This window comes from Leucoraja erinacea, chromosome 14 (genome assembly GCF_028641065.1).
Source record: "Leucoraja erinacea ecotype New England chromosome 14, Leri_hhj_1, whole genome shotgun sequence".
NCBI lineage: Eukaryota > Metazoa > Chordata > Chondrichthyes > Rajiformes > Rajidae > Leucoraja > Leucoraja erinaceus.
In genome coordinates, this window is record NC_073390.1 from 13,798,331 (window position 1) to 13,823,723 (window position 25,393).

Consider the following 25,393-nt stretch of genomic DNA (forward strand, 5'->3'; position numbering starts at 1 on the left):
TGCTGCCTGTCCCGCTGAGTTACTCCAGCACATTGTGTCTATCTCATATTCTTCTTTTGTTCCAATGAACAACTTCATTTCTATTTACTCGCATTAGTTCCAAGTGAAAGATGTATCTGCTCTTTCATCTCTATTCCCCTCCTCACAATACATTGCATGCAAAACTACATGAGATTTAACACCTGCTCTTTTGCCCCAACATCCGGAGACCTTAATGCTGCTGTCCCACTTAGGAAACCTGAACGGAAACCTCTGGAGACTTTGCGCCCCACCCAAGGTTTCCGTGCGGTTCCCGTAGGTTGCCGGTGGTTGCCGGAGGTTGCAGGTAGCGTAAGCTGGTAGGGAGACTGACAAAAACCTCCGGGAACCGCACGGAAACCTTGGGTGGGGCGCAAAGTCCCCAGAGGTTTCCATTCAGGTTTCCTAAGTGGGACAGGGGCATTACAATCCTTCCAAGTGAAACACTGATGTTCTTGCACGTGTCCATACCAGCGTGTGGGATTTGGTGCTTACGATGTGATCACTTCTAATGTAGATTGGGTGACTGGTTTGTGGACCACCCACGATCAATCTGCACGGGTGACCCTCAGCTTTCACTGCCTGCTTCTTTAATTCCCCATTCCTCTCACACTCAGACCTATCTGACTGTTCAACCCTATACTGTCCCAACAACGTCCAAATAACCGTAAAACCCAACACCTCACCTATAGTCTGGGCACAACATAGCCTTCAATTCTCTATATCAAATTCACAAGATCCCACTAACTTGCTTTGTCTTTTTAAATCAGAAATGACCAGTTCCCCAGCTAGGTTATCCACCACTTATAATAACTCTGCTTTCCTCTCTCTCCAAACCCACTACCTGAATAGTTAGGCATGGCCAGCATTCTCTTCTAGGTTTTAGCTACAGCTCTAAGCCTGCGTGTTACACTTTGCCAACTCTCTTTTCAACTGCCTTGATTCGTCTCCGAAGCAGGCATCTTAAACAACGTAAGCACCCGAGCAATTCTAGTTTTAAACAATTGCAGAGAGTCATTTGTCCTCTTCCTCCTAACCCCACCGACTATGTGACTGAACACTTGACTTCGCTCTTGTAAATTGTGGGTCTGCCACATTTTTCTCTTGCCGCAGATGTTGCCTGACCCGTTGAGTATTTGAGGCATGGTCTGTTTTTATAGATTGGAGGGAAGGGCTTGGGATATATACCCCCATCAAATGCAAACAAATCTGAGCGGCGGCAAGGGCGGAATATACTCAGCAGGTCGAGCAGCAGCTATGAAAAAAGGGGGAAGGTTTAAAAGTTTCGGATCGATAGGCTTTTATCGGAACCTACAGACAGACCCAAGGACGATTTAAAGGTAAAGTGGGCATCTAGTATAGAAATGTAGCAACATTTCTCAATATTGGGGAACGGATATCCTAACGCCTATTCTAACATATTTATGTATCTCGGGAAATAAATTACCGAACAGCGGGTGTGTTTGAATAGAACATGATGTTCGAAGCCAATCTCAAACTCCCTCTACCCGGTGGTAGTGCTTTGTTGCTGCTCTGGTGAACTTCAGAAACGACTCAAATTCATTCCTCGGGACCTTGTCCATACGCAGAAACCTCTCTGGGAAAAACGTGGACCAAACATTTGTATCGCGCGTTGGACGAAACATCATTTCCATTTTTCCTCAGCCCATTAGTTAGACTTTGGAAAACGCTCACGGGACGATCGCTACCGGACTGTTGAAGATATTTCCAAAAGTCAAGAGGTCTGTTTGGTTATTAACTCCACACTTATAGTACCCGGAATGGCATCTCGACAGTTTCCCATCCCTCGTTTGTTTTTTTACGGCGGGCGTCAGAGAGTTAAAGTGCCCTCTCAGTTCACGGGAATGTTATCCTACAAGCATCTCGGCGCCTATGTAATTTGGTGTGCTAGGAAGGTAGTATAACATTTGGCGAGAGGCTGCGCGCCTGTCGGCTTGCCATCGAATGATTCTCATCTCGCTTCCATTACCAGTGAGTGTGCATCCGAGGAGGTCAGATTCGGGGCGCTGGGACGAGGTGATTTAGACTGCGGGAAGAAGCAGCGATCGAGCAGAGTACCTGGCGACAGCACTGCGCACAGATACCTCCTTGCATCCGTTTAATTGACAGAACGAAAGCAGACCATGCAACAAATCCCGGGGCCAAATCCACCCCAAGTCCGTTCCGAACTGTTCGGTGAGTTTCAAAATTGATAAATTCCGAAACGTCTTTTCTCGTCAAAGTACCCCAGTGTTATATGGTTATCAAGAAATATATATATTCCCTAATTAGAGGGGATTGAGAAACGAAACACTCACAATCCAAGCAAGATGCATAACGAGAGAACGATCCGAGAATGTATTCGCGTCTTAATTTATCGTTCGCTTTTGAGGACGTGTCCATTTTTGCTGTAAATATTCTCATTGCATTTGATCCAAAATGCATGCAATTTTGAAATCGGAGATACTATCGAAACTGAACCCACACCCTCTTCTGTGACTTGTGCTTCAATAACTTAATCCGCCAACACCACCCACCCACAATAAAATCAAAAAATAAATGAAACTAATCCTCTGCTAGATGTTAAACACATTTAATTATTATTAATCAGTAGCTTTGGTGATAATTCATGTAAATTACATTTTGCACATTTATAATACACAATGTTCGTTTGTTTTTTTGTCATCTGTTGATACCGTTTCGTGTTAATCTTTACGAAATGTGTGGATTTCGATAGAAGATGCGAAATTTTATTCAGCAACGTCTTTAGTCCGCATCTAGTGGTTTATTTTGCATTACGCCCAGAATGCTCCTTATGCCTAAATATCAACTCCAGAATATTTGCACAGTACCAACATCAATTCGGTATTTGTTTTTCGCTTGAAGTGCGTTTCCACGTTATCCTCCAAACCAAAAGAGCTTTAGAGAATGAGGCGTGTAATGTACTGATGCAGGTTTGTAATTAGCAAGTTCCCGTTTACAGCGGGGGAGATATTTCGTTTAGACATTTATAGATATCATATTTTGATCAAACTACCAATATTAAAATTTATGACAGGTAGAGGCAAAAGTATCTACTCCAGCACGTCACTCGGGTGAATATATTTATAAAGAACTCTGTAAAGTTGGAAATCTCAAATAGAAATTCTTAGAAATCCACTGTGCGAAAATATACGAATCTGGGGGGAGGGTGTGCGTCCAGCGACTACATCCAGATGGGTAACGTGGAATCCCTCACCCACATTCCACTAACGCTGGATATTGATATTGATTCATGAGGCTATGTCTGTATTCATACGAGAATGAGGATGGAACCCTTTGAAATGAACGAGGAATGATTCCTTCAAAGCGTGCAAAATTCTTATAAGACTTGGTAGAATAGATCACGTTCCCCTTGGGTGGTGTCTAAAACCAGGGTTTAAATTCAGATTCAGACAGATTTGTCATATACACCCGTGCAATGAAATTCCTGGTTCACACCAAACTCACAGAGTAAGCATGTCACATCCAGTAAAGATAAGTAGAACAACACAAACCACAAATGCAAAACAGCAGAATGGATTAAGATTGCAGTGCAAACTGAATGAGTGCAAAAAAAAGCAAATTAAAGTACAATAATGGAATAACCCAATGAGGTAGAGTTAAAAGTAAAAGTACGTGGCAGCTGCTCTGGAAAGGGGGTGTGTTAGAGGTGATTGTTCCAGGCGTCAGAATGCAGTGGGGAAGAAGCTGTTCTCAGGTAAAGATGTCTGAGCTTTTAAGTTATTTATCTTCTCCCAAAGGGAATAGCCTGGATGGCATCCTTAATGATACTTCCAGACTTCCTGATGCAATGCACCATGAAGATATACTGAATGGAAGCAAGCGCCGAGCCTTTAATAAAACTATCGCGGATGTGGGCTTCTACCAGTCTTTCAGAGCAATTCATTATGGTCGATTTTACTGAGCGTTGACATTGAGCGTTGTCATCGCTTTATCCTTCTTGGGGACTGGACTAATGGAGTTCTCCTTGAAGCAGATGGGGTTAGTAGACTGTTGATGGGAGAGGTTGAAGACTGGCCAGTTGATTGGCACACAATTTCAGAAACTATCCGCGCGCGGCTCCTTGTGGGCCAGCCACTTTCCAAGAGTGAAAGTGAGCATTCACTCATGAAGCAGATCTGACCTCTGCCATCGACAGAGCCAGTGGGATATGGAGGGTGCGCCTAGATAGAGCTTTGGTTGCCTGATTACAAAACAGCTTTTCCAGAGCGATGTGCCATTGCCCCAGATTTTCCCACTTTCGTCTCATAGTCGGTGTTGATATTCAGGCCCTGACAGAGTCACCTGTTTTCAGTTTGATGGAATTGAGCCTCGTTCGTTTTGGATTTCTTTCTTGGCATCCCAGATGGCCTTGTGGAGATCATACTTGGCCACCTTGTACAGTGCAGTGGCAATCTTTATGAAAGCATTGGATCTGGATTTGAGCGGCGAGTGAATCTCCCGGGTCCATTCTTGTTTGGCTTCTTGTTAGGGTAGATACTACTTGTCTGTCGGAACATAGTCATCAGTGCATTTCTTGATGAAATGTATGACGACTGAGATATTACCCATCAGGTGGTTGAAGCGCTTGTGAACAGGTTCTAGTTCACCGACTTAAGTCAGTCCTGAGGTAGACACATAGCCTCCTTGGACCACTGCTCTATTGCTCTCTCAGCTCTAGAGATGCTGTCTGACCCATCGAGTTGCTCCAGCTCTTTGTGTCTATCTTCCCCTCATGATTGAAATCTCTGTCGGCAGAAGCAGCTCCCATAGATGATCAAACTGGTCGAGATATGGGCAAGTTGGTGGTGGTGTAGCCATGGTCTAGAATGTTAACAGCCTGTGTGTGAGGGGCAGGAGACATGTTCATCTATTTGGGAAGTACTTGCTGAAGTTAGCTTGCTTGAAATCACTGCAGCTAATGAACAGGACATTAGGATACCTCTAGTTTCCCTCTCTCTTGACTCTCAGTCTGTAGAATGGTCTCGACCCGAAACATCACCTATTCCTTGTCTCCAGCGATGCTGCCTGACCCGCTGAGTTACTCCAGTATATTGTGTCTATCTTTGGTGCAAATCAGCACCAGCAGTTCTTTCCTACACAGCACATTAGAGTTTGCTGTCCCAAGAGAGTTGACAACCGAGTATATTTTGGCCAGTGCCACGTGACTGGGGGCAGCATGTAAACTGCCAACAAAAGGGTAGAGGTGAATTTTCTTGCTAAATAAAAGGGGCAATGTTTTATGAATGTTTTTTCCAGATCAGGGCAGCAGAATTGAGTTAAGACCGTGGACCGCGGAGAACATGGATAGGTGGTAGAATATCGGGAGCAGACCCGAAACATCACCTATCCATGTTGTCCAGAGATGCTGCCTGACCCGCTGAGTTAGTCCAGCACTTTGTGTCCTTTTATGTAAACCAGACTCTGCAGTTCCTTGTTTCTTAGTTCTGAGAGTTGCTTTGATTTAACGATGATAGCAGGATATTTTCATAATATCATGTGATAGGAGCAGAATTAGACCATTCGGCCCATCAAGCCTACTTCGCCATTCAATCATGGCTGATCTATCACTCCCTCCTAACCTCATTCTCTCTTGCCTTCTCCCCATTTCAGCACTGGATCTAATGACTTTCTCAGCTCTGGAATGGATACATAATAAGGAGAGACAATTATAAGAGGCTATTTTAAGAGAAGCTTCATGTAAAATGTTGCCATTTTTCAGTGCTATCAGTCTCAAAATGAGGAATGCGCCATTCAACAGAGTAGCGGAAGACAGAATGGTGCAGCTGATAGGGCAACTTTTTAAATCTCTCCCTGCACGGGAGACCCAACCTTTTCTTGTCGGGTCTCCGTTGTCGTTGGGGCTGCAAATGAAGTGCGGCCTCCAACAGAAGAAGCCGGGGACTCTGGTGCTGACTCACCTCACCGTCGCGGAGCTGGCCGAGTCCAGAGCGGGTGGAGCGGTGGTGGAGCGCTGCTGCTGCTGCTGCTGCTGCTGCTGCTGCTGCTGCTGATGCGGAGGCTGCAACTGCGGGTCTGCGGACGGCGGCACCGGGAGCCCGCGGTTCCCTGGAGGGAGACTGCTTTTCAGGGCTCCTGCAACGGCGACTTCTCCCGCCCGAGTTGCGGGGTCGAAGAGCTCCTGGAGCGGGGCCTAACATCACCACCCCGCGCGGCTTGGAATGGCCGCGGGACTCTGCAAGCGCACGCCGGGGGCTCTAACACCAAGACCCGGTGTGCGTGCGACTTCGCACCACCCGGCGTGGCTTTAATGGCCGCGGGACAATCGCCATCGCCAGCCGGGGGCTTTAACTTTGACTCTGACATCGGGGGGGGGGGGGGAGAGTGCAGTGGAGAGATAAGTTTTTTTGGCCTTCCATCACAGCGATGTGATGGATGTTTATGTAAAATGTAAATTGTGTTGTGTCTTGGGTCTATTTGTTTGTAATGTATGGCTGCAGAAACGGCATTTCGTTTGGACCTCAAGGGGTCCAAATGACAATTAAATTGACTCTTGACTCTCTCTTGACTCTCTTGACTCTTGACTCATGATATTGTTGGCTCTGGAGTTGCACCTCCTGATGTATAGTTCCTGCAGGGGGGCGTGAAGTTCCCATAGTGCATTCGGCCGAACGCACTACTCTCTGCAGAGCCTTCTTGTCCTTGGCAGAGCAATTCCCAAACCAGATGGTAATGTTCCCGGACAAGATGCTTTCCACCGCCGCTGCATAGAAGCACTGGAGGATCCTCGGAGACACTCTGAATACAGGTTATTGGGAGGAATTGATGATGGGCAGAGAGAGAGAAAAGATTACAGGGAAAAAAGGGGAATATAAGTGCTCTGGGAGCCTACATAGACTTGGGCCAAATGGCCTCCTACTATGTTGTGAGAAAAATATAAAAGATTCACGAGTTTGGGATGAGAATACATTTCTTCATCCAGATCTTAGTGCATCTATGGAATGCTATACGCTGGAGAGCTGTGGATTGCCAGTCACTGAATAGATTTAAGATAGAGATCAACCCATTTTATGGCAGTGAGGGAATCGAGGGATAAGGGTTAATGTAGGAAAATGGTACTGAAATAAAAGATCAGTCAGTCACGGACTTATTGAATGGTGAATCAGACACATGGGGCTAAATGGTTTGCTGTTCTATTCATTCTTTATTTTTTAAAGTTAATTCCATTTGTTAAAACTGTTGGCAAGAGGTAATTGTATCCCTCAACTCAATTAGAAATGCAAAATGGGCCATTCTCCAGCATATTTTGTTATGTTTTGCATTATCCTCTGACTTCTGGGTTCATTCAGTGAATTGCTTAATTGCATGGTTCACAAATGTTAAGGGTTTTGAGGCAACTTGAAGGGAAAATTCATGCAAGACTCCCAGTTCCTCAGCTTGGTTTCTGCTTTTGTGTGTTTAATGGCTCATTGACAAACAATAATAGCTGGTTGGTCAAAAGGACAATGAAATCTAACCCCACGCTAATCGATTCTGAAGTGGAAAACAAATTAACAAAGCCAACATCCAAAAACAACAGCAATATAATCACAGGTCCAAATAACTAAGATTACATGAACTGAATACAAGTGAATGTTTTGAGTCGTGTAATTAAACTGAATATGTTCATTTCCTTTTTACTTTGCAAAGGTCATTACATATAAAGGAAATTTCAAATCAGAAAATAAAGAGCATAACTAGGATCAAGTTGTTATTGTTCACCACAAGCAATTTCCTGAACTGTTTAAATTGTGTTATAACCTTTGATTCCAAAATAGTTTCTTAACTGACTGAATTTTGGATCTAATGCAGGGAGAACATGTATAAAAACTGGACATCCTTTTACCTGACACAAATAAATCAAGGCATTATTACATTTTCTAACAAATTTGGATCACGTTATTTATTATTTTGCATTATGGTTTGATATGGATCATCCTATTTCCTAGTTCCCTTAACCAGAAAGGGTTTACATTTCACAATCAATATGTACTTGAGCATGTCTTGTCAAGAAATGAATTAATTATGCATTCAAAGTAGCTCCACAGAAATAAATTCCTTAAAGGATGGCTGATCTAATAAACAGTATTTTTGCATTAAACTCTTGTACAAGTTTATTGCGAAGATTGCGTAATGCTCACAATGTTTCAGGATTGTTTAATAAAAACTTGGAAATATTTTGTGATTAAAACATGAACATTCAATTAAAATTAAGAGATTAATTGAAATGTGTTTTAAATTATATCACAAACTGTTTGCTAATTCAAATTTGTTTCAGTAATCTTTACATTGTTGGATAGTTATCCCTTTGCATATAAAGCTTGAATACCTCTGTAGCCAAATCATCAACTGAGGAAAAGAGCATTAATCATATGTATTTTCTCACGTTAAAAGAGACAGATTCTTGGAAAGTGCACGGAGGAAAAGACTGAGGTGGAGAACATCACCATTTTTGGTGTGATTTCAAGTATCTTGTTGGCACAAAATATCTTTTTGGAGAATAAAAATGGGGCAGAAATTATCTGTGACAGTTTACCATTGCAAAACCAATCTCTTCAGATTCTATTGTAGTTTATGTATGTTCCCACAAATTGCCTGCAGAACTCCGAGGGATCTCATTTGAGTATATAGGCATGGAGATCGAGGATGGTTAAGTTCTGAGTATCACTAGTTAGACACACTAGGTATTTTGAAGTTGAGCTGTTGCAAGCATGAATTGAGGCAGGCCAAAGAACAATGTTTCTCAGCATAAAGGGTATGGCAATTCACTGGCATGGTCTGCAGCTTTAAATCTCTTTTAATAGGGACCATGTTATGCCATTCTGTCACTACAGATGAAGGCTTGCTTAAGCCATTGTGTTTGAAGAGTAAACATTTGTCATGCATTCCCTACCGTAATGAGAATTTATTCGAGTTTAGTTTGGCATTCCCCATGGTGGGCTCTTGTATGCTGCTTTAATATGAAGGAGAAGCCACTCAAACTGGAGCAAAGGAAGGACAGGTAAAATAAGGATGAAAGCACTAGTTGGGCCACTTTCTGGGCCATGACCAAACGAATAACCATATAACAATAACAGCATGGAAACAGGCCATCTCGACCCTTCGAGTCCGTGCCGAACACATAATCTCCCCGATTTCCATATACCTGCGCTCAGACCATCACCCACCATTCCCTTCCCATCCATATAACTATCCAATTTATTTTTAAATGATAAAAACGAACCTGCCCCCACCACCTTCACTGGAAGCTCATTCCACACAGCTACCACTCTCTGAGTAAAGATGTTCCCCCTCATGTTACCCCTAAACTTCAGTCCCTTAATTCTCAAGTCATGTCCCCTTGTTTGAATCTTCCCTACTCTCAGTGGGAAAAGCTTTTCCACGTCAACTCTGTCTATCCCTCTCATCATTTTAAAAACCTCTATCAAGTCCCCCCTTAACCTTCTGCGCTCCAAAGAATAAAGCCCTAACTTGTTCAACCTTTCTCTGTAACTTAGTTGCTGAAACCCAGGCAACATTCTAGTAAATAAGACAGACCTTATGAAAGCATTGGTGAGTATTGCTATATAGGATGAGCCCATGTCCCCAAAAGGACAGTGAAACAACTCTTTGTGCACATGAAGTTTGATAGTCATGCCTAGTTATGTGCAGTGCGGTGAGAAAGTGAGATAACATAGATCTAGTGTGGAGGTGCAGGAGTAACTCAGCAAGTCTGGAGAAAAAGGATGGGTCACGTCCTTATTCTTCAGACTGAAGGGCTAGAGCTAGCGTGAACAGGTGTTCATTGGTTGGTGTAGACTCTGTGGGCCGAAGGGCCTGTTTTCATGCTGCCTCTAAATTAAACTAAGCTCATCTTTAAACTTCAGAAAGCCAAGGATAAGCTATTTTAAATTAGTTGAGCTAAAGTAGAAGAAAACATTTGTTGTGACTGCATAGCAAGACAATTCATCAACGTTGGCATCAAAGCAAAGGCAGCAGTGAGTTAAAGCCAGATCTTCCAAGCACCTTTAAGTATACCGATGGTTCGCTGTTATCCTGGAACTAGAACTCCATCTGTTGTCTTTCCACTGGCCTCTGGATTGACAGCTCTTTTGTCAGTGGAAGGCCAGATTAACTGGCAGATTTGTTGTGTGAAGTGAAAATGTGCATGAGCACATTCACATAAAAATTTAAATGGAACCAAATGGGAGCTGAAAGTGTCCCAAGTGATGAACCCTTTCATGGGCCAGTTGACCTGGAATGTTTATTCGTTGTGTTTATGAGTTTACTGTGCCAGTAAAACTACAGCAAGATAGAATTACATTGTTCCAGCACCACCAGTGCATATGACAATTAAACACGCTTGAATCCTGAAAAACTTCACAGGAGTTCTCTGAGCTTTCTGATAAATTAACAATGTTTTCCTGAATTGTACATAGTGTCACCAGAGCTGAGTAATTATTCCTTATAATTAAACATTTCTGCTTAGTGACATCCAGCAATCACGTGTCTTAATTTCCTTCAATCTAATAAATTCTTCACTTATGGATAGCACCAACTTTAGACTTGAGAGATATAGTGTGGAAACAGGCCCTTCGGCCCTTCGAGTCCGTGCCGACCAACACTATCCTATGCACAAGGGACAATTTACAATTTTACGGAAGCCAATTAACTTACAAACCTGTACATCTTGGAGGAAACCGGAGCTCCCGAAGAAAACCCACATGGTCACAGGGAGAACGTAGAAACTCTGTGCAGATGACACCTGTAATCAGGACCGAACCAGGGTCTCTGACGCTGTAAGGCCACAACTTTAGCCCTGCGCCACTGTGCCACCTAGTAAATAAACGGTCATTTTACAAGTAAGCAGAGCCAGTCAAGAGCGGAACTCGCTATCAAAACATGGAGGGGACCGGGGGGGACACAATTTTTTGGCGGCCACGCGCGCATGTGCACACTCACACACACACGCACAAGGCTTCGGAGGCTCAATCCAGTGCTAAATGCAGCTCAACTCTGCCTGACTCACCAGGTTAACTACAGTCCTGTCTGGATGAACGGGATACCAGCGCTGCTTCTCCCCGCTGGCCATATTTCCCGTAATTCCAGGAAGGGCTGAAGGCTCACCTGGTGGGACAGGCAGAGTTGAGCTGGGTTTAGTGCTGCTACTCTGCGCTGGCTGGGGGCCTGGGGGCACTGCGCCCGTCTGACTCCCGACCTAAGATCCTATAGCGGAGGATCTTTGCCGCTGACCTCTCTGGCCACCAGGGGGGGGTACTCGGGAGGTGACGGGTTAGCGCCGGAGAGCCGGCCGGGATTGATCCTGGCTGCGGGTGAGGCGCAGGTCTGTGCCACGACTCCCTCCTCCAATTACTGCACTCTATCCTCAGTCCCCCTCCCCCCCTCCCACTCCTGCCTCCTCCAATCATCGCGCTGAATCATCATATCCCACCCCCATTGCCTGCTGACCAACGCCTCTCTTGTCCAATCGCCGCCCTCGATCATCAGTCCCACCCCCATTGTCTCGCGGAAAGCAGAGATTTCACCGGGTTTTAAAATCCGGATTACAAAAACTTGGGGGGGATGTCCCCCACCTCTCAAAACATGGGGGGGACGTGTCCCCTCTGGCCCCCCCCCCCGGGTTTTCCGCCCATGGAGCCAGCATATGCAGCCTGGCCCCTCAAGCCTGCCTCACCCGTAAATGCAATCACTGCTGACCTCAACTGCTCATGTTCCAGTTCCTAATAATCTTAAATTCTTCAATCTTTCAAGTATTTATTTATCTGCACCTTAAAGATATCAATTAATCTAGCATCCTTCATTACCGGGGGCAGAGAATTACAGTTATTCATAGGATGGCAGAGTGGTGCAGCTAGTAGAGATGCCATCTCACAGTGCCAGGGAGCCGGATTCCATCCTGACGTTTGGGTGCTGTTTGTGTGAAGCTTACAGTACATGTTCTCCCAGTGACCATGGGATAACATAGAACAAGAGTGAATGGGTGATTGATGGTCGGCATGGACTTAGTAAGCCAAGGGCCATGTGTCAGTAATGCAGTTTTAAATGACTAGTCTTTACTCCACAGCTCTGTTCCCTTGTTTGTCACTCTCCCACTGGTGAGAATATCTCAATATCTACTCTGCCAAGCCCCCATACGATCTTATATGTTTGAATAAGGTGACCCCTCATTCTTTTGAACTCAAAGGAACATACTTACATATTTAGCATCAATATATAATATATATATTATATAATATATTACACAGTGCCTCAGGAAGGCCGTCAGCATCCATAAAGACTCCTCACGCCCTTGTAACGGACTGTTCGAACTACTTCCATCCGGCAGACGTTACAAGGCCTTCTACGCACGAACCTCCAGACTCAGGAACAGCTTCATTCCCAGAGCTATAGCGGCTCTGAACCGGCCCTGCTGAGTGCCCCCCACCCCCCCATGGACTGTCTCCCTCGGATGGTCACGTCGCACAGACACATCTGCACTTTAGTCTGTTTGAACTCTTTTGACTATTTACTGTTGTAATGTTAGAAACATAGAAACATAGAAAATAGGTGCAGGAGTAGGCCATTCGGCCCTTCGAGCCTGCACCACCATTCAATATGATCATGGCTGATCATCCAACTCAGTATCCTGTTCCTGCCTTCTCTCCATACCCCCTGATCCCTTTAGCCACAAGGGCCACATCTAACTCCCTCTTAAATATAGCCAATGAACTGGCCTCAACTACCTTCTGCGGCAGAGAATTCCAGAGATTCACCACTCTCTGTGTGAAAAAAACTTTTCCTCATCTCGGTCCTAAAAGATTTCCCCCTTATCCTTAAACTATGATCCCTTGTTCTGGACTTCCCCAACATCGGGAACAATCTTCCTGCATCTAGCCTGTCCAACCCCTTAAGAATTTTGTAAGTTTCTATAAGATCCCCCCTCAATCTTCTAAATTCTAGCGAGTACAAACCAAGTCTATCCAGTCTTTCTTCATATGAAAGTCCTGACATCCCAGGAATCAGTCTGGTGAACCTTCTCTGTACTCCCTCTATGGCAAGAATGTCTGTCCTCAGATTAGGAGACCAAAACTGTACGCAATACTCCAGGTGTGGTCTCACCAAGACCCTGTACAACTGCAGTAGAACCTCCCTGCTCCTATACTCAAATCCTTTTGCTATGAAAAATGGTTCTTTTTACAAACCATGTTCTCGGGGTATCTAAATCATAATTTTATTAGTTATTTAAGTTATGACATCGGATGGAAGCTGCATACCAAATCTCGTTGCGCTTATGTGCAATGACAATAAAATATATTATTATTATTATTATTATTATATGAAATATAAGCAATGTTTTGTGAACAATTTTCATTTCAAAGCTATCTTCTTAGTAGAATGAGTAATCAAATTTTCTGTAGGCAAATACCACAATGTTTCATCACCCAGTTATTTAAAACATGCTCTGATTAAATAGCTTCTCTCTCGTAATTGTAGCCAGTGATTATGCAGAAGGAATGAAGATGGAATTGTATTTCATTATATTACCAAGGTATTTTTTTTTTCAGAGCCACTGATGAGAAGGAAGAAAAGGGCGGTATGGCTTTCAAGCACTCTTCTACTTCTATCCCTCATCACCACTGCTGTTGGTATATTCATCGCAACAAGGACAGAAAATATAAGTGTCATTGGCTACGTATCAGGATTAATTGTAAGTGGAAATTGGAGAGGATAACTTTCTATTCGCCCATGGACACTCCCACAAACATGTCTATTCTCTGAGCTCATAGGAGATCATAAGATCATGATATCAGCGGAATTAGGCCATTCGGCCCATCGAGTCTACTCTACCATTCAATCATGGCTGATCTATCTTTCCCTCCTAACTCCACTCTCCTGCCTTCTCCCCATAACCTCTGACACCCATACTAATCAAGAATCTCTCTATCTCTGCCCTAAATATAGCCACTTGTGACAAAGAATTCGACATATTCACCACCCTCTGACTAAAGAAATTCATCATCTTATAGAGTCATAGAGTGATACAGTGTGGAAACAGGCCCTTTGGCCCATCTTGCCCACATGTCCCAGCTACACTAGTCCCACTGCCCGCGCTTGGTCCATATCCCTCCAAACCTGTCCTATCCGTGTACCTGTGTTCAAGAAGGAACTGCAGATGCTGGAAAATCGAAGGTACACAAAAATGCTGGAGAAACTCAGCGGGTGCACCAGCATCTATGGAGCGAAGGTGCTCAGAATTTATTCCAGTCTTGGTACTTTTGCTACCAGTCGAGGATTCGCTCCATAGATGCTGCTGTACCCGCTGAGTTTCTCCAGCATTTTTGTGTACCTATCCATGTACCTGACATTAAACATTGGAATAGTCCCTGCTGCAACTACCTCCTCTGGCAGCTTGTTCCATACATCCACCACCTTTTGTGTGAAAAGAACATTCCTAAAAGAATGTCCTTTAATTCTGAGGCTATGACTTCTAGTCCTAGACTCTCCCACTAGTGGAAACATCCTCACCACAGATAATGCCAAAGTAGCAAAACAAATGTGATACAAATGCCAGAAATTTGCAATAAAAGTAAAAAAAAACATACAAATCCTTAGAGAGCAAAATAGCTAATATTTCATGTTGGTGGTTTTTCATAGGACCTAGGAAAAGTTTGAGATATAACAGGCTTTAAGATGCAGAACAATTGATGAGTGCGAAAGAAGGACAAAGTTACACTTAATGTCCGATTACAACTGTGATACCATTGTAATTGTGACATTATAATTGCAACCCAGCTTGCATTTCATCAACAGCTTCTTGCTGCACTTAATACAACCATCTGAAATAAATAAAAGAAAAACTAAGTAAATAAAATGTCTTGGCACAATGTGGTTCTAATGAATTATTGTTAAAATAAAACAGTTTCTCTTTCTATAAATGCTGCTGGATCTGCTGAATATTTCCACTACCTTCTCAGAGTTTAAAATGCAGCTTTAACTATTATCATTAGTAGATGTTGTGTGCCAGGCCGCTATTCTTATATCATGTTGGTTCTACACTTCAGCTATCTGGAATCTCCTCTTCATTCAAGAAGATAACGAGGGATTTTTAGTGTCAGTAATATCCTCGACTGGTAGCAAAAGTACCAAGACTGGAATAAATTCTGAGCAATTTTGGGCACCATTTCTGAGGAACGATGTGCTGCCTCTGGAGAAGGTCCAGAGGAGGTTTACAAGAATGATCCCATGAAGGAATACGTTAACCTATGATGAGCATTTGTCGGCACTGGGCCTGTACTCACTGGAGTTTAGAAGAATTAGGGAGGACCTCATTGAAACAAACAGAATAGTGAAAGGCTTGGATAGAGTGGATGTGGAGAGGATGTTTCCACTAGTGGGAGAGTCTAGGACAAGAGGTCATCAAGTCAAGTCATAGCCTAAGAATTAAAGGACGCTCTTTTAGGCAGGAGATGAGGAGACATTTCTTTAGTCAGGGTGGTGAATCTGTGGAATTCTTTGGCACAGAAGGCTGTGGAGGCCAAGTCAGTGGATATTTTTAAGGCAGAGATAGATAGATTCTTGATTTGTACAGGTGTCAGAGGTTATGGGGAGAAGGCAGGTGAATGGGGTTAGGAGGGAGAGATAGATCAGCCATGATTAAATGGCAGAGTAGACTCGATGGACCGAATGGCCTAATTCTGCTCATGTAACTTATGACGTATCTCGGCAAGGCTCTGCTGAAAAGTTGCTCTTCCAGTTGTGCTCAATGTTACAGCATTTGGCCAAGATTCCCTTTTGTTTACAGAGTATTTTCCAATATTTTCCTTTAAATACCCCACTGCATCCCCTCATGTCTTTTATCTGGGAGACTGGGAAAGCCATTAATGAAATGGGGACCACATGTCTCCTCGTAAACTTATGGGGAGAATTGCCCCCAGGTTGTTTTATACATTTCTTAAATACAGTAGCTTGTTAAAACCAATAGTAGCAGCAGAGCAGTGGGGTGAAAATAAGAAATATGCTATTAAAAAACGGAACATATATTTGAGTACATACAATGTTCATTAACGTATTAGCTGTGGCAAATTAGAGGTTGTTATTGAATATCCACTGTAAAAACATTCCCTACAGAACAATTAATCCTCCACTAAATCCTCCACATTTCCTTCTACTCTTCCCAGATTTCACCTCCAATCTTAGACTATATATCTTGGACAGTATTGAATCCTTTAAGGGTGTTTAGGTATTAGCTCCATGTGGGTTGAGTAAAACGGGCTAGAAATTGGATATCACCCACTTATGATGGAATGAAAGCTAACTGTAGTCTGCTGACCAATCTTCACCAGCAATTTCCTGTCTAGTCTAGCGTGGAAAGCTTGCATCGGCTTAGAGTTGGTTCAGGAATTGCATCTCCCTCCATTAGAAAGGAGTGGAAACGTTGTGAGGGAAAAAGATGAACATTTGGTAATACACAATGTCATTTTTCGCATATAAATTTGTAACAAACTTAACTTGCATCAAAGAGATCACAAAGAGACATGGGCGCATGTTATATAACTAATACATACAGGGATAAGATATTGAACTCTGTATTTGCTGTATGCTGTTAAATGGTGGTAGTTAAAGGCATATTATAATCCAGCTGGAGTAAGGTCTCGTTTACAGAAATGATCTTTTGCATTGAGTACAAGGAATATACAGTAGTTGTGGTAAATGGCCCAGAATACAAATTGGTCTGGATATTTCAGAAATTGTCAGCAGTTTGGTGTAGTACTGTTAGTACTTCCACTCATAATTGGCACTGAGGTCAGAATTCATGCCCTGAAGTGTGTGAGTGTGAAGGCCAATTAGCCTGCTGACCAATATTCACTGGCAATGTCTAGTCTCTGCCTTGACAAATTGCATCAGGTTGCAATTGAGCTGGTTCAGGAATTGCATCTCCCTTCATTTGAAAGTAGTGGAACTGTTATATGATTATCATTTGGTAATGGACAATCCTTTTGAATTCATTGACCTTTGTTGAATGTATTTAATTATTTTTAACTGACCCAAAATATTGACTGTTTCTCTCCGCACTGATCCATTTTCCGATGTGTTAAATATCTTAGTGCTTGTTTAACTTTCAACAAAATTATGTAATTTTTTTCAATTTTTAAATAATTTGGAATAGCTTTTCCGTTGTTTCTGAATTTAACAGACATTCAGGAACAGCTCAAACTTTTAATGTGTTCAGCAGTTGACTAAGCTGGGAAGTGGGTAAACTGCTACCTAAGATTTTATTCCACATTTTTTAATTGTATGGGTCTTTGGCATGGATGTCCGATTTCAAATTAGATTTATTCATCAAGCACTTTGGGTCTCAGCGCTAAAATTTCTGATGCCTTCCAGGGTTGTTAGATGATAGTAGGATAATTGATTTTTCAAATATGTAAAATTAACTATTGGCTCAGATTTTTCCAGTCAGAGTGACTAGATGTTTATATATATATATATATAATATATATAATATAGTGTATATATATATACACTATATTATATAGTGGTTGGCCTCATCAGCAACAACGATGAGTCGGCCTATAGGGAGGAGGTCCAGTTCCTAGCAGCATGGTGCGCTGACAACAACCTGGCCCTTAACTCCAAGAAGACCAAGGAGCTCATTGTGGACTTCAGAGGTTCTAGGGGCAGCACGCACACCATATTAACGGGACGGAGGTGGAACGTGCTTCCAGCTTCAGGTTTCTGGGGGTCAACATCTCCGATGACCTCTCATGGACCCACAATACCTCAACACTGGTCAAGAAGGCTCACCAGCGTCTCTTCTTCCTGAGGAGAGTGAAGAAGGTCCATCTGTCTCCTCAGATTCTGGTGAACTTCTACCGCTGCACCATCGAGAGCATCCTTACCAACTGTATCACAGTATGGTATGGCAACTGCTCTGTCTCCGACCGGAAAGCACTGCAGAGGGTGGTGAAAACTGCCCAACGCATCACCGGTTCCTCACCCCTCTATTGAGTTTGTCCAAAGCAAGCGTTGTCTGCGGAGGGCGCTCAGCATCGTCAAGGACTCACCCCAACCACAGACTGTTTACCCTCCTACCATCCGGGAGGCGCTACAGGTCTCTCCGTGCCGGACCAGCAGGTTCAGGAACAGCTTCTTCCCTGCGGCTGTTACACTACTTAACAATGTACCTCGGTGACTGCCAATCACCCCCCACCCCCCGAACACTCCTTCCCCCAGAAAAATTGCACTACCACTACTGTATGTACGTATATATATTTATTGCTCATTATTCTATGTTCGCTCTTCTGGGTTAGATGCTAACTGCATTTCGTTGTCTCTGTACTGTACACTGGACAATGACAATAAAGATAAAGATTGAAAATTTAATCTAAAAAAAAATATATATATATATATATATATATATACTAGACCAAGTGCAGACCCAGTGGGTCTGCTCCCCAAAGCAAGCCATTCCCCCCAACACAATATTGTACCACTCATGCATAGCCCCCAACTGTGCAGGCGCGACACATTTCTCCTCATCCCCCAGCACTCCCTCCTCCTCCTCTTCACCCTCCCTCTTCAATCGTTAGAGAGAGATGGGGGGAGAGAGGGGATGGTAGAGAGGGAGGTTGGTAGAGAACGAGAGGGAGGGGATAGAGAGGGAGGGGGTTGAGAGGGAGAGGTAGAGGAGGGTAGATGGAGGGGGAATGGGATAGAGAAGGAGGGGGTAGAGAGGGAGGGGGTAGAAAGAGAGAGGGAGGAGGTAGAGGGAGAGGAGGGGGTAGAGTGGGGGGGGGGCGGAGGGTAGGGAGATGGCGAGGGAGGGAGAGTGAGGGGGTTTAGAGAAGGAGGGGGGCAGAGAGAGAGGGGATATCTCCCTCCTCCATGCCCCCCCATCTCCCTCCTCCACCTCCCCCCATCCCCCTCTACCACCCCACTCCACACCCCATCTCCCTCCTCTTCATTTCCCTCATCCTCCTCCCATTCCCTGCCCCAGGACCTACCCAGGTCGTAGAGCAGCGCCAGGGCCTGGAACTCGGCCTGTTCTCGTACTCGGCCCAGTCCTGGCTGTCGACTCCAGCCATCAGCTTGGCCGCCACCTGGGCTCCAGTGTAGGCCCCGACTTCATCTCCAGACTCCAGCTGTCAGAGCAGCCTCTGCCTGGGCACCAGTGCAGGCCCCGACCATCTACGAGCCTGACCCTGGACCCAGGCTCGTCCTTGGTTCCAGCGGCGGTTTTTCTTTCTCAGCCCCGATCACGGCCCCATCCCAAGCCCTGGGCTCCGCCCTCACTCCATCTCCAGCACCACTCCAGCAGCGCTGGGCGTCGGGCACTGGCAAACGCTGCCACTCCACGTTCACCGCGAGCGCTGGAGTGCCCCTGCCTCCCGGAGTGTCCCGTCCTGCCTTGCAAGTGCATTGTGACGTCACTGTTTTTTTTCTGAAATGGGTGAGTTTTCGGGCTGTTTTTTAAACTTTAAATGATTAATAACTTCCGATAAATAGGTGGAATGCGACGGGAAGATGTTTATCATCTCATTGGGAGAAATGTGAGTAGTATGTGTGAAATGGGAAAGCTGTGGCCTAGCATTTGGAAGAAAATAGGAATTACCCAGATATTCACACACACACACACAGCCACAAACAAGACGAAGATTTTTAGTATTATAGATACACGTATAGACACTCTGACTGGAAAAACTTGGCCAATAGTGGATGTAAACTTCATGAGTATGGTAATTAGTATTAATATTTGGACATCAATATCTTGACACCAATTAACATGCCGTTTTGAATTTTTGTGCAAATATGTTGCATGGAATCCACTATGTATTAATGCACTACGAAGGAGATTAATGTCTTTGGAATAGGTGTAGTTCTTGCCATTAGTAGTGGGAAAATTGGTTCATTTATAAACCGATCTTGTGCTACTTATTATCATATTTCTGCAAAGAGTATAAGAAACTGTAATGAATGTTAACAGGTGGACGGTTAATTGAAGCTCCGGTACTTGTAAATTATTCATCATATCTACCTATATACTTTTAAAACTCTGTGTGTGTGTGAGTGGGTGTTCAAGTTCAAGTGAGTTTATTGCCATGTATCCCTGATAGGACAATGAAATTCTTGCTTTGCTTCAGCACACAGAACATAGTAGGCATTTACTACAAAACGGATCAGTGTGTCCATATACCGTAATATAAATATACATACACACATGAATAAATAAACTGATAAAGTGCAAATAACAGATAATTGGTTATTAATAATCAGAGTTTTGTCCGAGCCAGGTTTAATAGCCTGATGGCTGTGGGGAAGTAGCTATTCCTGAACCTGGTTGTTGCAGTCTTCAGGCTCCTGTACCTTCTACCTGAAGGTAGCAGGGAGATGAGTGTGTGGCCAGGATGGTGTGGGTCTTTGATGATACTGCCAGCCCTTTTGAGGCAGCGACTGCGATAAATCCCTTCAATGGAAGGAAGGTCAGAGCTGATGATGGACTGGGCAGTGTTTACTACTTTTTGTAGTCTTCCCCTCTCCAGGGCGCTCAGGTTGCCGAACCAAGCCGCGATGCAACTGGTCAGCATGCTCTCTACTGTGCACCTGTAGAGGTTAGAGAGAGTCTTCCTTGACAATCCGACTCTCCGTAATCTTCTCAGGAAGTAGAGGCACTGATGAGCTTTCTTGATAATTGCATTAGTGTTCTCGGACCAGGAAAGATCTACAGAGATGTGCACGCCCAGGAATTTGAAGCTCTTGACCCTTTCAACTATCGACCCATTGATATAAACGGGGCAGTGGGTCCCCATCCTACTCCTTCCAAAGTCCTCAATCAGTTCCTTGGTTTTGCTGGTGTTGAGGGCCAGGATATTGTGCTGGCACCATATGGACAGTTGCGCGATCTCTCTTCTATACTCTGACTCATCCCCATCAGTGATACGTCCCACAACAGTGGTGTCGTCAGCGATCTTGATGATGGAGTTCGCACTGTGACTGGCTACGCAGTCATGAGTATAGAGTGAGTACAGCAGGGGGCTGAACACGCAGCCTTGAGGTGCTCCCGTGCTGATTGTTATCGTGTGTATGTTATTTTGCCTTTGAAACGTATTTCCTCGAAAACCAGACGCAAAAACGCAGAGATGTTCACAATTTCGGTAGGGATTTAACTTATGATTTCATAAATCCTCTCTAAATTCGGTCAATTATTTCCCCAGATTTTTAATAAAGTTGTTTACAAAACTCACTTTAAAAAATAAATAATCGCCGCTTGCCAGCTGCTGACGTCACAATGCCCACATGCCCACCAATCAAGGCCCACCCCCCCCCCCCCCCCCCCCGTTGTGGACCAAAGCACCGTTTTTTTTAATATAGCATTGAACTTTTTATTGTTTCGTCTCTCTCCGCGTCCCTCTCCGTGTCCCTCCCGTGTCGCCGTGTTCGCAGTTGGCTGGCGGCCTCACTCGGGCCCACGCCGCCCCCCCACTGCAACCCCCCCCCCCCCTTCTTCAAAATGCGCAGAAAGAACAGGCATTCTGCAGATCGGGAGGTTACCGGAGGCCATCGGCTAGCTTCTGAATCCTCTCCGTCGCCCCCGCCCGATGGAAGAAAATGGCGGCCGTTATCGTCGCACCCCTCCCTCCCGCTGCAAACCCAATGCGCTGCCAGTCGCGCCGCTCGCAAGTCCTTTGAAAAAAACCTTGTGAGCGGGCAAGCGAGCTTTGAAAAAAAACCTTGCGACCCCCCCTTCCCCTCTCTTTCTCACTCCCCCCTCTCTCCCCCTCTCTCTCCTCCCTCTCTCTCTCTCCCCCTCCCCTCTCTCTCTCCCCTCTCTCTTTCCCCCCTCTCTCTCTCTCTCACTCTCTCCCTCTCTCTCTACCCCTCTCACTCTCTCCCCCCTCTCTGTCTCCCCCTCTCTCTCTCCCCCTCTCACTCTCTCTCCCTCTCTCTCTTTCTCCCTCCCTCTCTACCCTCTCTCTCTCCCCCTCCCTCCCCCCCACCCCCCTGCCCTCCCTCCCCTAAACCCCCTTCTCCCCCTCCACCCCTCAGCCCCCTCTCCCTCTTTCTCCTCTCTCTCCTCCCTCTCTCTTCCCATCTCTCTCCCCCCACCCTCCTCCCATCTCTCTCTCCCCCCCCCCCCCTTTACTCCTCCCCTCCAACCCCCTCTCCCTCTGTCTCTTGCCCTTCTCTCTCTGCCCCTCTCTCTCTCTGTCTATCCCCATTCTCTCTCTGCCCTCACTCTCTACCCCCCCCCCCATCCCTCTCCAAACGCGCCTGTGAGTTGGGGGCTTTGCGTCAGTGGATAGGGGGGTAATGGGGTAAAAGGAGAAAATTAATAATATTAATATTATATCAAGGGGGGGTAGTTATTGTGTGTGTGGGGGTGGCTAGTGCGTGTGATGCCAGCCCCCCCACCCCCCCACCGCAACCGGGCGTTGGAGGAACAGACACAACGGGTCTGTACTGGGTCTAGTATACTTTTGTGTGAGTGTGTGTGTGTGTGTGTGTGATTTTGCCTGTGAAACGTATCTTCTCGAAAACCAGACGCCGAAACGGGAAAATTTTTACATATTTCAGCTGAGATTTTCCTTGTGATTTTAGAAATCCACTCCTCTGTACATTTGGTACATTATTTTCCCGACTTTTTAATTAAAATTGTTGACCAATCTGACCTTTTTTTAAAACCTGACTGCTGCCCAGCTGCTGACGTTACAATAGCAGTGATTTTTTTACATCTTCTGGTAGAAATTTCCCTTATGATTTCAAAAATCCAATCCTCTATAAATTTGGTTAATTATTTATTAAAATTTATCACCAAACTGATATTTAAAAAAATAAAGACTGCCCAGCTGCTGACCTCACAATGCCTTTCCTTGTGGCCCCATCCCCCGCTGCTCTGGATTAATGCAGCTGCTGTCAACGCGCATGCGCAGTTTTCCACAAGGTACGTTATCCCACCCACTCCCCTCCACGTTCTTCAAAAGGCGCAGAAAGATCGAGAAAGTTTCTGCAGAACAAAGATCCTACAGCTCAGCTCCGCTATAGGATCTTTGTTCTGCAGATCTCGAGCTCAGAGGCGCCTCGCGCGCTGAAGCTTCTCCACGCTGCCCATGCAGCTCGTGAAGCCCCGCCCCTCCCATCCTCTGCCCACCCGCTCGTTCATTCCAGCTGTGCGTTTCCAGAGAGACAGAGGCCGGTTCTATCTCTCTCTGCATTTCGCACTCTCTCTCTCCCCTCTCTCTCTCTCTCTCCCTCTCACCCTCTCTCTCCTCTCTCTCTCTCTCTCCCCCCTCTCTCTCTCTCTCTCCCCCCTCTCTCTCTCTCCCTCTCTCTCTCTCTCCCCCCCCTCTCTCTCTCTCTCTCCCCCTCTCTCCCTCCCTCTCTCCCCCCTCTCTCTCCCCTCTCTCTCTCTCTCTCTCTCTCTCTCTGTCTCTCATCTCTCTCCTCTCTCTCTCTCTCTCCCTCTCTCTCTCTCTCCCCATTCTTTCTCCCCATCTCTCTCTCCCCCTTCCCTCTCCTCTGTCGGGCCGCTTCCTTCTCCCCTCTCTCTTTCTCCGTCTCTCTCTCTGCCTCTCTCTCTCCCTCCCCCTCCCTCCTCTGCCCCCCTCCCCACTACCCCATCCCCCCACTCACCTCCTCCACCCCTCCTCTTGCCGCCACCCCCTCTCTTTACCCCCCCTCTCCCCCTCCTCTCTCTACCCCCTCCTCTCCTCCTCCTCCTCACTCCTCCCCCTCTCTCTCCTCTCCCCTCCTCTCTCCCCTCTCTCTGCCCCTTCTCTCTCCCCCCCCTCCCCCCCCTCTCTCCTCTCCTCCCCTCCCCCCCCCTCCCCTCTCTCCCCCCCCCCCTCCCCTCTCCCCCCCCCCCCCCTCTCTCTACCCCTCCTCTCTCTCTCTCCCCCTCCCCCTCCCCCCTCTACCCCTCCTCTCTCCCTCCTCTCCCCCTCTCTCTCTCTTCCTCCCTCCCCCCTCTCTGCCTCCCTCCCCCTCCCTTTCCCCCCACTCCCCCCTCCCTCCTCTCCCCCTTCCCTCCGCCTCTTACCCCCTTCCCACACCCTGTGTGCGGGGGGGGGGGGGTGGTTAGTGTGTGTGTGATGCCGCAGCTCGCCCCCCCCCCCCCCCCCCGCACAACCCCGCGTTGGGGGGACGGGACCCAATTGGTCCCCCTCGATCTAGTAGATTTTAAACTTCATTGACATCGTATGATTCTGTCTCAAAATTAATTCCAAATGGTATCCCGTACATCACTTCCAAATTCCAACATGTGTCGTATCCACGTTTCGTTTTCTGTCAGATCGCAAGCGATTTAACAGGAATTTGAGGATATGCCAGAGTTGAATCAATTTTTAAGTGGATACTGTGATCATTTGCTGGAAAGGATGCGTGGAAGGTTGTTGTTAGGAGAGGGAATAGATGATCCAATCTACTATGCTAAGATGATTCAACCGACTCTAGTAGGTCAAGAAAATATTACATGATTCTACTGCCTACCAGATGGTTTCATGCGACAGAAATAAGTAATATCGAACATCAGGTCGTAAACAGGTGATAGTATTGGGTTAGACACAAAATGCTGGACAACTCAGTGTGTGAGGCAGCATTTCTGGAGAAAAAGTCGGTGATGTTTCGGTTATTTAGAGTATTGCATGCAGTTCTGGTCGCCCCAACACAGAAAGGATGTGGACATTTACAAAAGGGCGTAGAGCAGGTTTACCATCATGATGCCTGCATTAAAGAGTATTGGCTACGAGGAGAGGTTGGACATATTTAGATTGTAGGTTGAAGGTTGAGAGATGATCCTATAGAAGTATATTAAATTATGAGAGGCATAATTCAGATGGACATCCAGAACCTTTTTCCCAGGAAGGATATATCAAATACTAGAAGGCATGGTTTTAAGGTTAGAGGGGCAAAGTTTAAGGGATGTGTGTGGCAAGGTTTTCCGCAGATGGTGGTGAGGGAAAGTGCTGCCATATAGGAAAGTGATATTTAGGAGGCTTTTGAGATACTCACATGGGTCCAATGTTTGCTGGAACTATACATGGAGCTGTTTTTTATAGATCAAATCCAGGAAATCTGTTTAATGATACTAGTTGAAGATCTTATTTGGGATGCCAACGAACACTGTTTGATAGTTTAGTTTAGAGATACAACATGTGAACATGCCCTCAGCCCACTGAATTCACGCTGATCATGAAACACATGCTGAAAGGTGTGGAGGACAGATGCTGGGTTAAACCGAAGATAGACCCAAAACGATGGAGTATTTCAGCAGGTTAGACAGCATCTCTGGAGAAAAGGAATAGGTGATGTTTCAAGTCGAGACCTTTCTTCAGACTGCTGAAAGATCTCAGCCAGTCATGCAGCATCTGTGAGAGGGAAG

At 45.4% G+C, this 25,393-nt stretch overlaps 1 protein-coding gene across 1 annotated transcript in view; it reads left to right on the forward strand.

Moving 5' to 3' along the window:
- The first annotated feature begins 1,483 nt into the window (after positions 1-1,483).
- Positions 1,484-25,393, forward strand: part of LOC129703295 (transmembrane protein 255B) — a 72,950-nt gene continuing 49,040 nt past the window's right edge. Inside the window, exons 1-2 of the mRNA XM_055645649.1 lie at positions 1,484-2,214; positions 13,584-13,726. Of these exons, the coding sequence (XP_055501624.1) occupies positions 2,163-2,214; positions 13,584-13,726 (195 nt within the window). The 5' untranslated portion in view covers positions 1,484-2,162. The remainder of the gene's footprint in view (positions 2,215-13,583; positions 13,727-25,393) is intronic.